The sequence below is a fragment of the Geotrypetes seraphini genome, chromosome 2 (genome assembly GCF_902459505.1).
Source record: "Geotrypetes seraphini chromosome 2, aGeoSer1.1, whole genome shotgun sequence".
Classification (NCBI taxonomy): Eukaryota; Metazoa; Chordata; class Amphibia; order Gymnophiona; family Dermophiidae; genus Geotrypetes; species Geotrypetes seraphini.
This window is the reverse complement of record NC_047085.1, coordinates 292044352-292057311: the sequence shown is the minus strand read 5'-3', so window position 1 is coordinate 292057311 and position 12960 is coordinate 292044352. Positions and strand designations below refer to the sequence as shown.

The 12960-nt window shown below is 42.1% G+C and overlaps 1 protein-coding gene across 6 annotated transcripts in view; it reads left to right on the top strand.

The window, feature by feature from the left end:
* The window catches only part of CTNND2 (catenin delta 2), a 1866736-nt gene that overhangs the window by 1600353 nt on the left and 253423 nt on the right, over nucleotides 1-12960 (top strand). For all 6 annotated transcript variants that reach the window (XM_033929835.1, XM_033929832.1, XM_033929833.1 and 3 more), the window contains one exon: nucleotides 9402-9552. In XM_033929835.1, the coding sequence (XP_033785726.1) occupies nucleotides 9402-9552 (151 nt within the window). The remainder of the gene's footprint in view (nucleotides 1-9401; nucleotides 9553-12960) is intronic.

Sequence of the window (12960 nt, the reverse complement as noted above, 5' to 3'; positions counted from 1 at the left end):
TGGTTTACTATCAAGGTGGGTTACCATAAAGATACATTTAGTCAGTACATGGGTTACAATAAAGATACGTTTTGTCAGTACATGGGGTGCAGGTGGGTTACAATAAAGATACATTATGTTAGTACATGAGATTCAAGGTGGAAAGTATAATTAGTTTTGGGCCTTGGAAATAGGGAGCGAGGTGGAAGGGTCATGGCGAGGAAGAGTTGGGTATGGGAATTTAGAATTTGTTAAACAGTCGAGTTTTCAGGGATTTTCTAAAGTCTGCGTATGTAGTGGCCTCAAGTATGGGCTTTCCAAGCCATGTGTTCAGCCTAGCTGCCTGGAATGATAACATTCTATCTAGAAACTTTTTGTATTGGTAAGATTTCAAGGAGGGGTAATTAAATAGGTTTGTTCTGCGAGTGCTCTTGTTGGACTCGTTGGGGGAGAACTTGGAGATTAGGTAAGCTGGAAGAATCCCAAAGACAGCTTTGTAGCAAAAACAAGCAAACTTGAAGAGGACTCTGGATTCTGCGGGTAACCAGTGGAGTTTCTGATAATAAGGGGAAATGTGTTCCCATGTTTTTAAACCGTGAAGGATCGTGGTGTTCTGAATTAATCTCAGCTTGTTGAGGTTCTTTTTATAAGCTCCTAGGTATATGATGTTACAGTAATCTAGGGTGCTTAAGATGGATGATTGTACTAGTAAACGGAAAGACTTTTCATCGAAGAATTTTTTAATAGTGCGAAGTTTCCAGAGGACCGAAATACATTTTTTAAACAGTAGGTTTGTGTGGTTTTCCATGGTTAGATGTTTGTCAAGTGTTACCCCCAGAATCTTTATGGTTTGGTCAATTTTGTATCTCGGCTCTGTAGGTGAATTGAATTTTCTTTTATCTTTTCGTTGGGTGATGCCAGGAAGAATTTGGTTTTTTCTGTGTTGAGTTTCAGTTTGAAGGCCATCATCCAGCGCTCTATTTGATTTAGGATGTTGGTTAAGGAGTTGGAGAATTGTGATGTTAGGGCGGTTAGCGGAATCACTACAGTAATATCATCTGTGTAGATGTAGAAGGTGAGCCCTAGGCTTTGTAGCAGGTATGTCATTTCCTAATGAGCTGAGATAGATATTAAAGAGGGTTGGGGATAGGGGGGAACCCTGAGGTAATCCGCAGTTGTTATTCCAGCTAAGGGAAAGTTTGTCATCTTTGAATACCTGGTAGGATCTGTTCCTGAGGAATCCCTGGAACCAATTGTGAGCGTAGCCTGTGATGCCTGTGGTTTCTAGGCAGTTCAAAGGAATGGTGTGATCTACTAGGTCAAAGGCGCTACTTAGGTCCAGTTGTAGGTTCATGGCGCTGGTACCTTGGGCGAGGAGGGCGTAAAGGTGGTTAAGTAGTGAGGCCATGATTGTTTCGGTGCTGTGACCAGGTCTGAAGCCTGACTGGTTGTTGTGCAGTAAGTTGAATTTGTCTAAATATGAGTTTAGTTCAGCATTTACTGCCGGTCTTCTCCCTCCAAAAACCTCAGTTCACATATTTGAGAGAAAAACATTCAAAACACCAGCTTTTCTTACTGTCTCACAGAATGCAGGAAGCTTCTGGTTTTCCATATATTGTTCATTCAGCTGAGTCTAGAGAATGACACGGTGGTGGTTTACCCGCGGCCACTGCATTTTAGCCGCGGGTCACCCGCCGAAACGGGGAATGAAAACTAGCAGTCGCTGCGGCGATGGGGACAAGGCCATTCACCGCCCTTGGGGCGGTGAATGATCTTGTCCCCGCAGTGAGGCATGAAGGATCGCGCGGTCCCCGCAGCACACACCCGCCTGCCCAATCGATCCTAGTGTTTAGCCAGCTCTCTCCCTTCTCCTCACCTTAGTTTGTAGGTTTTCTTTTTCGGCAACCCGCACACTATCAGAGAGCCGCGCACCTGCTGCTGCTCAGTTTCGATCTTCTGCTCTGACGCAACCAGAAACAGGAAGTTGCAGCAGAGCAGAAGATTGAACACTGAGCAGCCGCGCGTGCGCGGCTCTTTGGGAAAGCGTGCATGTCGCCGAAAAACAAAACCTACAACTAAGGTGAGGAGAAGGGAGAGAGCTGGCTAAACAGTAGGATCGATTGGGCAGGCGGGTGGTGGTTGCGGGGATCGTGCGATCGCTTGTGTTCCCGGCTCAAATTGGAAGGAGGGAGTGAAAGGGAAAAGGATTCTGGGCCAAGGGGATGAAGACGGAAAGAAAAACCCACAGCAGAAAAGAAAGGGAAGGACAGGCAGGTGAGCCAGATGCTAGAAGCAAGGGGGGGTGAGGGGAAGAAAGAGGGAAAAAAGCTAGATGGGGTTGAAAAGAAGAGACACACTGGTATGGAAGAGGAAGATAGGGGAAATCTGGACACAGGAAGGTAACAGAAAGAGGGGAAATTATGTGCATGGGGCATAGGGACAGTGACATAAAGGGGACATGCCATGGGGATGGTATATGGACACAGGGGGGGGCAATGGCAGATACATAGGGGAGATATTAGAAATGGGGAAAATAGCACAGAAGCGAGATGGTTTGTGGGGATGGGACAGGGACCGAGCTTTCAGGCTCCAGTGGCTTGCACAAATTACATTGTAACGTGCCATGAAAATAAGAGGGAGGAAGGTAGATAGATAGGCCATGCGAGAGGAGCTGAAGGGTAGTAGAAAGGAACAGATGGTAAAGGAGGGAGGGAAGGGTGGTGGTGGAAAGGAATAGGACAGACATTGAAGGAGGGTGGAGAGGAACAGACCCCGAAGGGAAATGTGGAAGACAGAGTGGGAAGAAGACAGATGCCAGACTATGGGGGAGCGGAGGGAAGAAGATGGGTGCTAGACCAATTGGAGGGGGGGGGGGGGTGAAAGGAGAGACACAGTAACAGCAAGTGGAAGACGCAGAGAGAAGACACACAGTGGATGGAAGGAATTGAATGAGAAGATGTGGAAAGCAGAAACCAGACAACAAAAGTAGAAAAAAAAATTATATTTATTTATTTATTTTTTGCTTTAGGATAAAATAGTATATTAGTTGTGTTGATAAAAATTTATAAACAAAGCCCTGCCAGCTGAACATCTCTTTCTCTAGTTCAGCAGCAGGAACTTTGATTTATAAGAAAGGAATAAGCTAAATATTACAGTACTAAGGCTTATATGGATGCAGCGGGGACGGTGACGGGGCGGTGAATGGGATGGCAGTGGCGGTGACGGGGTGGTGAAAGGGATGGCGGTGACGGTGACGGGGCGGTGAAGGGAACGGTGGTGACGGGGCGGTGCAGAGGATGGTGGGGCGGTGATGGGGACAGATTTTTTCCCCGTGTCATTCTCTAGCTGAGTCCATTTCAGATGGCATTACTCAGGCGCCCTGGGCTCTGGTTTCAGCCCAGAGAGAGTTGCACACAGTCATGCCCGGCCTCAAACATAAGTAATTCCTCAGCAAGGAAATCTCCGTCCTTACTGTTCCCAGGACTCCTCCACTTGACTCTTCCATCCCTAGCTACTCGGCTCTCTCTCAGCTGTTCCTCTCCTCCAGCTCTCCTCTCCTCCCAGTTCTTATCTGGAGTCAAAAGGCATGCCTTAACACGCCCCCACGGCTCTCCTCTCTGTCCCCGCTTTGCTGGAGGATCAGGGCTCACATGTGTCAGGCCCCTCCCCCTAATTACAATCAGTGAGCACAGCAGAGGCTTCCTGACTTGAAGCCAATGTAATTCTCTGTCTCTCCTTAAAGGGACAGGATTAAAAGGTGCAGCACAAGTTTGTCTAACTTTCTCCAGCTGCACTGCTCTAGGCTTGAGGGGAAACCTTAAAGATACCATCCCTCTCTAACCCCGGTTCCTCCCTGTTCTTTCCTCTTGGCACAGGAAGCAAACTAGAGGCTCTTGGGAAGTGTAGTTTTCTGAACGGCAGGGTTTCTGGTTTCAACCTAGGTTCTTTGGAGGGCACAGAGACTGGCTGGGCGCGCGGCACAGGATCTCTATCACCCTGCCCAGGCTCCCTGCCACAATGTTCACACAGATTTATTGGTTAGAAAATGCTTCTCGATACTCTGGAAGCTCAGAACCATCAGAAAATACTTTGATGCAGCATCATTCTGCTTATTTGTTCAATCTTCCATCTTAAGCATGCTTGATTATTGCAACATCATCTACTTGGGTTCCTTCAAAAAAACCATTCTAAGACTTAGAGTTATTCAAAACTCAGCAGTGCAACTGATTTTTGGGCTGAAGAAATGGGAACACATTAGTCCCTATTACCAAAAACTTCATTGGCTGCCCCTGGAATTACAAGTTCTGTTTAAATTTTTCTGTCTTTGTTATAAATCAATATTTGGTCTGGCCCCCACGTACCTGGTTTCTCAATTTGATCTGGATAGTTATATTAGGCCCACACGTAGAATTCATCTGTTCACCTATCTGACAATTAAGGCCTGTCACTACAAAAGATTCCTGGAAAGAACTCTCGCCTTCCAGGCAGGCAAATAGAATGATTGGCTGAGTAACATCATCACGCATTCCTCATCCTACCACAATTTTTAAAAATCTGTAAAAACGAATTTGTTTAATTGATTTGTAACCTAAGAATCTTATAACTTTCCACTTCTTCCACTCTGCAAGCTTGTATTCAATGACTTTGTATTGTGACCACTTCGCTGTTTGTCCAGCACCTTTTGTTGTAAACTGCCTCGAAACATCATGATTTATATTTGATAACTCTTTATTGTAACCACTTTGCTGATTGTCCAGCTCATCTTGTTGTAAACCGCCTTGAACTATCATGGCTATGGCAGTATATAAGAATAAAATTATTATTATTATTATTGAATCTTGCCTAGTGGCACTTAGGCATTGCTAGGCGTACTAGAGGTACTTGGCCTAATTTACTAGTGCCTGACTCAGACACCTAACAATGCCTAAGTCAAACACACCTATTCTCTGCCCCTAAGCACACCTGCTTTTCAGGTAGACGTTGGAGGGTGCCTCCACATAGGCGTCACTAGGCATCCTAAGAGTTTGGCACTGGACTCTTAATTGGTAACTTTAAATTTTTTGATTATGTGGTCAATTACCACGCCAATTTTTTACAAGGCTAAGCACAGATTTTGAAGTTAGGCATCGCTAGGCGTTCTCAATTAGGGTGCCTAGCAGCGCCTAATGTACAGTACATTACATTGTCCTTTGTATACCACATTACCTTCCAGTTCTATGCGGTTTACAACTTGAAGAAGCTGGGTCAGTCTAAGGAATTACAAATTTAAAATTGTTCAGTACAAATCTTCTCATAAGAATTTATCAAATAGATATGTTTTCAAGAGCTTACTAAAAATGTTTATAGGACACTGCACTAGCTATTAACTGGCTTAATCCTTTATCTCTAACTGCTGTCTGAAAAGAAATTAATCTGTTAAAGTAACTTTTATAGCGACAGTACTTAACAGGAGGAAAGGCAAAGGATGTGAAAATTTGTTGGGAACATTTTGGAACAGCCAGTACGAAATGTTCCATAAGGTAGTCAGCTGTAAGGCCAAACAACACTTTGTAACATAGCAACCCAAATTTGAGAATGACCCTATCCTCAATTGGCAACCAGTGTAGCCTGCGATAGAAAGCAGTGACATAGTCTGATTTTTTTTTTCCAGGTTAAAAATTAACTATTCTGGACCAGTCGTATTCTATAAAGATTCCTCCAAAGACCTGCATAATAGACAATATTGCAGTATACAGAATCTGGCCTTTATTATTGTTATCCACTTTGTACCTTATGAGGTTCAGCAGAATATAAATTCCAGATTAGATTAATAACCTCCCGATGCTGGAGTAGGACAAACTACATAGCTTTTATTAATACTTGTATTATGTTTCTGAAGTTCACCGTGACTTAAAAGTGCAGGGGAGGGGGACAATTCAGAGTGCCAACATTTCATTATTTATTGGGTTTTAGTAATCGCCTTTATGAAGAGATTCACTTGAGGCAGTGAACAGCAAGTTCAGTTTGACATAAAACTTACAATTTTGTTAACAGCATTACAATAGTAAAATGACCAAATATAAACATGAATACAATAAATGAAGTAACCTTGGAACTAAGAACATAAGAATTGCCATACTGGGACAGACCGAAGGTCCATCAAGTCCAGCATCAAATCCAGCAACCCAGGTCCCAAGTATCTAGCTAGACCCCCAAGTAGTAAAACAGCAAATTGAAATTTAATAACAGGACTAACATGAAATAGTGTCAGGAATATATAAAAGTGTATTTAACATCTTCGTAGAACAACAGAAATATATCATTAGAATACAAATAATACCATAATAGCACAGAATAACATTCAAATAGCTTAGGTATAATACAATGTCAGCATATGAGCAATGGAACACTTAAGCATACATTAGAACATTCAGATAGCATAGATATGATGCCAATACTCCTACATTTCAATAAAACATTTTGCTGCACTTCTTTGAGGGAGTAAACAGACAGATAGACAAGGGCGACCCGGTCAACATTGTATATCTGGATTTTCAGAAGGCATTTGACATGGAATCGAGGGTGAAATACTCACTTGGATTAAAAAATGGCTGAAGCATAGGAAACAGAGAATGGGAGGTGAGGGGGGTGAATGGAAAATACTCGGACTGGAAGAGCATCACCAGTGGGGTGCCGCAGGGCTCGTTGCTTGGACCCGTGCTCTTCAACATCTTTATAAACGATCTGGACATTGGTACGACAAGTGAGGTGATTAAATTTGTGGACGATACAAAGTTATTCAGAGTAGTGAAGACACAGGAGGATTGCGAAGATCTGCAACGTGACATAATCATGCTCGAGGAATGGGCATCAACATGGCAGATGAGGTTCAAAGTGGATATGTGTAAAGTGATGCATGTAGGTAACAAAAATCTCATGAATGAATACAGGATGTCCGGGGCGATACTTGGAGAGACCTCCCAGAAAAGAGGCTAGGGAGTTATGATCAATAAGTCGATGAAGCTGTCCACGCAATGTGCAGCGGCGGTGAAAAGGATGAACAGAATGCTAGGAATGATAAAGAAGGGGATCACAAAGAGATCAGAGAACATAAGAACATAAGCATTGCCTCTGCCGGGTCAGACCAGGGGTCCATTGCGCCCGGCAGTCCGCTCCTGCGGCGGCCCTCCAGGTCCATGACCTGAAAATGTTCCCTACCTAACCTAAAAAGTCCATACCCTATTTGCTCAGTGTCCTGTGAGGTAAACCTCTATCTGTACCCCGTTATTCCCTTCGCTTCCAGGAAGTCATCCAGTCCCTTTTTGAACCCCAGAATTGTACTCTGGCTTATCACCTCTCCGGGAAGCGCGTTCCAGGTTATCATGCCACTGTACCTGGCCATGGTGCGCCCTCACCTGGAGTACTGCATCCAGCACTGGTTGCCGTACATGAAGAAGGACCAGGGTACTACTCGAAAGTGTCCAGAGAAGAGCAACTAAGATGGTTAAGAGGCTGGAGGAGTTGCCATACAGTGAAAGATTAGAGAAACTGGGCCTTTTCTCCCTTGAACTGAGGAGATTGAGAGGGGACATGATCAAAACATTCAAGGTACTGAAGGGAATAGACTTAGTAGATAAGGAAGGTTGTTCACCCTCTCCAAGGTAGGGAGAATAAGAGGGCACTCTCTAAAACTGAAAAGGGATAGATTCCGTACGAATGTAAGGAAGTTCTTCTTCATCCGGAGAGTGGTAGAAAACTGGAACGCTCTTCCAGAGTCTATCATAAGGGAAAACACCCTCCAGGGATTCAAGACAAAGTTAGACAAGTTCCTAATGAACCAGAACATACATAGGTATGGCTAGTCTCAGTTAGGGAGCTGATCATTGACCAGAGGGCCGCCACGTGAGTGGACTGCTTGGCACGATGGACCACTGGTCTGACCCAGCAGCGGCAATTCTTATGTTCTTATGCTACATAGCTGAGGTGCCAAGTTCAACTAGAAGAGGGTGCTGTAAAGTTTAGATAATACTATGACTTCCACTAACAAATTAAAGAGTGTTTAGCCATATATGAGAGGAAAAAAGGATCTCAGAATCTGATGGCATACTGAAAGATTCAAGTCTGAGACTTAGTTCCAGATTTCAATCACAGATCCTACAAAAAAACCTCTCATACTATCAAACACTTTATTTTGTGTATATTTATAATTTTTTAATAATTTTAAATACTTTCAAAAGTGATATCTTCAGACACTACTGTACATTCTCGAGATGCCATTAAAGGAATACAAGTTTAAAACTTTGAGCTGACGTTTCAACAATCTTGTTGAGCCAGTCTTGTTTATTTCAGTCCTGTGTGTATCCCCGGAAGAAGCCGATTCAAGTGTGGCGAAACGGGCACCATCAGTATTGGACTGAGGGACTTATTTTGAGTTAAGTTTGGGGGCTCTTTATTTTCATGTCAGCAGTTATTATCCAATATTCAATGTGCATCTGATTATATTCAAGAAAAATGTATTCACAATTTCTAGTAAAACTTCATTCACTACATATATAAGGATTTAATGAATGTACAGTAGTGTCTGAAGATATCACTTTTGAAAGTATTTAAAATTATTAAAAAATTATAAATATACACAAAATAAAGTGTTTGATAGTATGAGAGGTTTTTTGAAGGATCTGTGTCAAAGCAGCTCCTGATTGGATAAGGCCCAACGTAGTGCAGGAAAAGGTGGTTGGAGCATACCGCGAGTGATTTCCTGCACTTGCCGGCACTCCAGCTGCTCTCTCCTGCCTCTCCCGCTGCCCTCTCCTTGTCGGCAGTTCGCGGTTGGAAAATACCGCAAATGATCGGGACCGCGAACCACCAACCGCGAACAACCAGGGGAACATTGCTAAGCGCATGGCTAGCCCTTTCACACATAAATGTAACAATCATGTACAGTACATAGGTGCTAGTAGAATGAGGGGGTTTTTGAATACTGTTAAATTTAAGCAGCCACAGATTTACAAAGTGAACCACTTTATAATAATGAAGATCGAACTCACCATTGTCATTTCATCTAGACAAGAACTCCACATTCCATAGCTCTTTTTAAAATCATTTTATTCCATCTTTCTTTCCAGTGGTCATTCTTTTTTCCCCACCCCAGCTCCCTTGCAGATGGCAAATGTAAAGATAGTTCACGCAGGGACACTCACTGACACTCACAGGAAACTCCTTCTGAGGTCTCCTATTTTTAATGCCACTTTTGGTCGATAATGGCCACAGCATCTCTGCTGATGTTGAAGCACACTATTTCTTTCTAGTACCCAAACCAACCAGTCCCAAGGGAATAAGCTTCTGAATTCAGATTTGCTTCACTTTATTGCCTGTGGTTCTAATTATTTACAATTACATTTTTCTCTATAAGTTTCTTTTTTTTTTTGCTGTCTTTTTGGCAGTGGTCAGTGTATATCCGTGCTGCTGTACGTAAAGAAAAAGGCCTGCCCATCCTGGTGGAACTACTACGAATAGACAATGACCGTGTGGTATGTGCAGTTGCCACGGCTTTGCGAAATATGGCCTTAGATGTCCGGAATAAAGAATTAATAGGTATGTCATTTAGAAATATCATATATATCATTTAGTTTGATGTTTTAGAGAAGTTGAAAGATTAAATATTCTGTTCAGTACCATTTCTTTTTTTTGCCTTTATATCCACCTCATGCTATGAACATGTTTATTTGAAACAAACAATATAAACTATGGGGCTCATAATCGAAACAGAAATACGACTAAAAACTGGCCTGAATCGGCATAGGACGATCAGTGCAAGTGCTGATCAAACCGAGTTTTAGACGTATCTAAAAATGACTTAAGTCTTCACAGTGCTGCAGTATGCCCAGAGCTAAAAGGAGCGTTTCAGGAGGAGTGTCAAGGGCAGGATTTGGGCGGGATGTGGGCCATCCTAGACTTAGTCGTACTGCATGTATAACCAAAGTTTTACAACACTGCCTAGACGGAACTTGGACGTTGTGACTTAGGTCATCTAAAACCAGGTCTAAGTCCATAGAAGATATCCAAAGTGACCAGATAAGCATTGCAGACACAAAATACAGACCCCCACACACTGCCCCAGTCATCACTGACTCCTTCCCCACCCCCGTAAAAATCGTAATAACAATTTTATATATCTGCCTCCAGAACATCAGCACCTGGCAGCTTGGCATAGGAAAGCCTAGTAGAGCTGCACAGAGGTGGCTTAAGTGGTCTTGAGGGTGGGTTTGTGAACCATGGAGAGAAGGACCCAGGCCCATAAGCCACTATAATCACTGCATTCATGTGGAAACATGTGCACCCCCAAAACCCTTTTGTACTGCCATATAAGTGGCACCTGCAGCCATAAGGGCTATTGGGGTTGTAGACAGATGGATCTAGTCAGTTCTGGGGGGTGTTTGGGGGGGCTCACCATGACCTATAAGGTTGATGTGGTGAGATGTGTATGTGGCACCCTTTTTGTAAAGTTCACAGCAGTGCCCTATAAGGTACCCCACTACTCTGGTGCAATGTTTAGGTGTCCAGTCCATCACTTTGCTGACCCCGCCCATGTCTAAAAGGTCTTTTTCTAACCGTTTTTGACTTGGACAAATTTTTGGACGAAAATGGGGTATAAAGATGGATGACTTAGCAGTCTAAACGATCAGACAGCTGGACATACAGTTAGACAATTTTCAGAAAAATATATATATATAGGACGTATTTTTTGAAAATGGACCTTTTCCAATGTCTGACTTTGGGCGATTTGCGACTTAGGCCCAAAATGGACTTAGACGTTTCTTATGATTATGCCCCTCCATGGAGTACCTCGTTACATATTATGCTTATGCATCCAGAAAAAAGTAGCAAAGTATAAAAGAAATCTTCTAATTAATATTTATACAAATCTCAAATTATATAACAAATTGACACAACGAGTGGTGGACACCTGGAATGCTGTCCCAGAGGAGGTTATTGTGGAATCCACCGTTCTAGGATTTAAAAGCAAACCAGATGCACATCTACTTACGAGAGGCATAGAGGGATATGGGTAACCAAAATTAAGCCAGGTGTACACCTGGCTGGGCCTCTGCGTATGCGGATCGCCGGACTGATCCGGAGATGGCAGTTCTTATGTTCTAAATTATCACACAATTAATTCTTACCTTAGATTCAGAGCTAAATCTAAAACCAGACTGCTCACAATGGATCACATTTTCTTTCATTGGTCAAAAAATCTCCTACATTACTCATAACAATTTTTATCTACTTTTTAATTGCAACATTTCCTCAATTTTCATCATATTTGTTTAAACATATTTTTGAACCATAAAATAGTTTACAAAACATGATGAAAAATGAGGAAATGTTGCAATTAAAAAGTAGATAAAAATACTGAAGAATGTAGGAGGTTTTTTGACCAGTGAAAGAAAATGTGGTCCATTGTGAGCAATCTGTTTCAGATTTAGCTCCAGACCTTTGAGGTCTTTCCTTCCTTTTGCAATAACAGGGTAAATAAGAATTTGTTGATTGATAATTTGTTATGTAATTTGAGATTTGTATAAATATTATGTAGATTACATTTATACTTTGCTACTTTTTTCTATTTGAAACAAGCAAAATGTCGTTTGTAGTTGCTTGAAATGCAGATACAGGCCAATAAACATTACCTCTTTGATAGGTATTTTTGTTTATGGGAGCTTAAACAAATTTTCTGCCTCACTGCTTCTTTCATTTTTAAATTTGACTTCTATCCAGTGTTCATGAAAGTTGCAAAACTGACCTTGAAGTCTTATGTATGGTGACTGAAGACATCTCTTAACTTTCACTTTATTTGAATTGACACCACTAAATGTACATCATCTCATGAATACTTATAAAAATAAAAAAAAATCAAGGGTATCTACATATGTCTTGACAGAAAGGCCACAGATTAAAGTAGGGATTCTCAACCCAGTCCTCCAGACATACCTAACCAGTCAAATTTTCAGGTTATCCACAATGAATAAATAGGAGAGAGATTTGCCTGTGTTGTCTCCATTTTATTCAGAACTATTTCTCGCATATTCTTTGTGAATATCTTGAAAACTGGCTAGCCTGGCAGATCTGAGGACCGGATTGAAAATCACAGGGGGCTAGATGCACAAAACACAATATGGCCAGCTTGTTTAAGGCCATTGGAATTGCCTGTAATCTGAAAGTGTGGCATCTCTTCATTGACAGCTCATTCAGTCATGCTGCTCCATAATAGGAACAAAGTACTTGTCTTTTCCATTGGCTCACTCACTGCACCTCAAAGAGAATTACAACAGCATCAAGACCTTACTAGGCACCTTGAAGTATGATGAGTATGGCTGGGAGGTCATTGGAGACTTCAAAATGGTGGCATTCCTAATAGTAACATAGTAAATGATGGCAGATAAAGACCCAAATGGTCCATTCAAACTGTCCAACCATACACTCTATAAATTAATGATTTAATTTAAATTGTTCTTTTTCTTAGATATTTTTGGGCCAGAAACCTAGAACTCTGCCTGGTACTGTGCTTAGGTTCCATCTACTGGAGTCTCCATCAAAGAGCTCATCTAAACCATCCCAGCCGTCAAAGTTTTCCTCAGCCCATCCTCAAATGAATGGCCATATACGGGACACAGACCATGCAAGTCTGCCCAGTTCTGACCTTAGTTCTTCAATATATACCCATTATTTTCTAATTAGAGACCCTCTGTTTTCATCCCATGCTTTTTTTTAACTCTGTCACCATTTTCCTCTCAACCACCTCCTTCGGGAGCATATTCTAGGCATCAACCACCCTCTCTATAAAGAATTTCCTAACATTACTTTTGAGTCTACTACCCCTCAACCTCAAATTATGCCCTCTGGTTTTACCATTTACCTTTCTCTGGAAAATATTTTGTTCTATGTTAATGCCTGTCAAGTATTTGAACATCTGAATCAGGACAGGACCTTGAAGTATCAAGATGG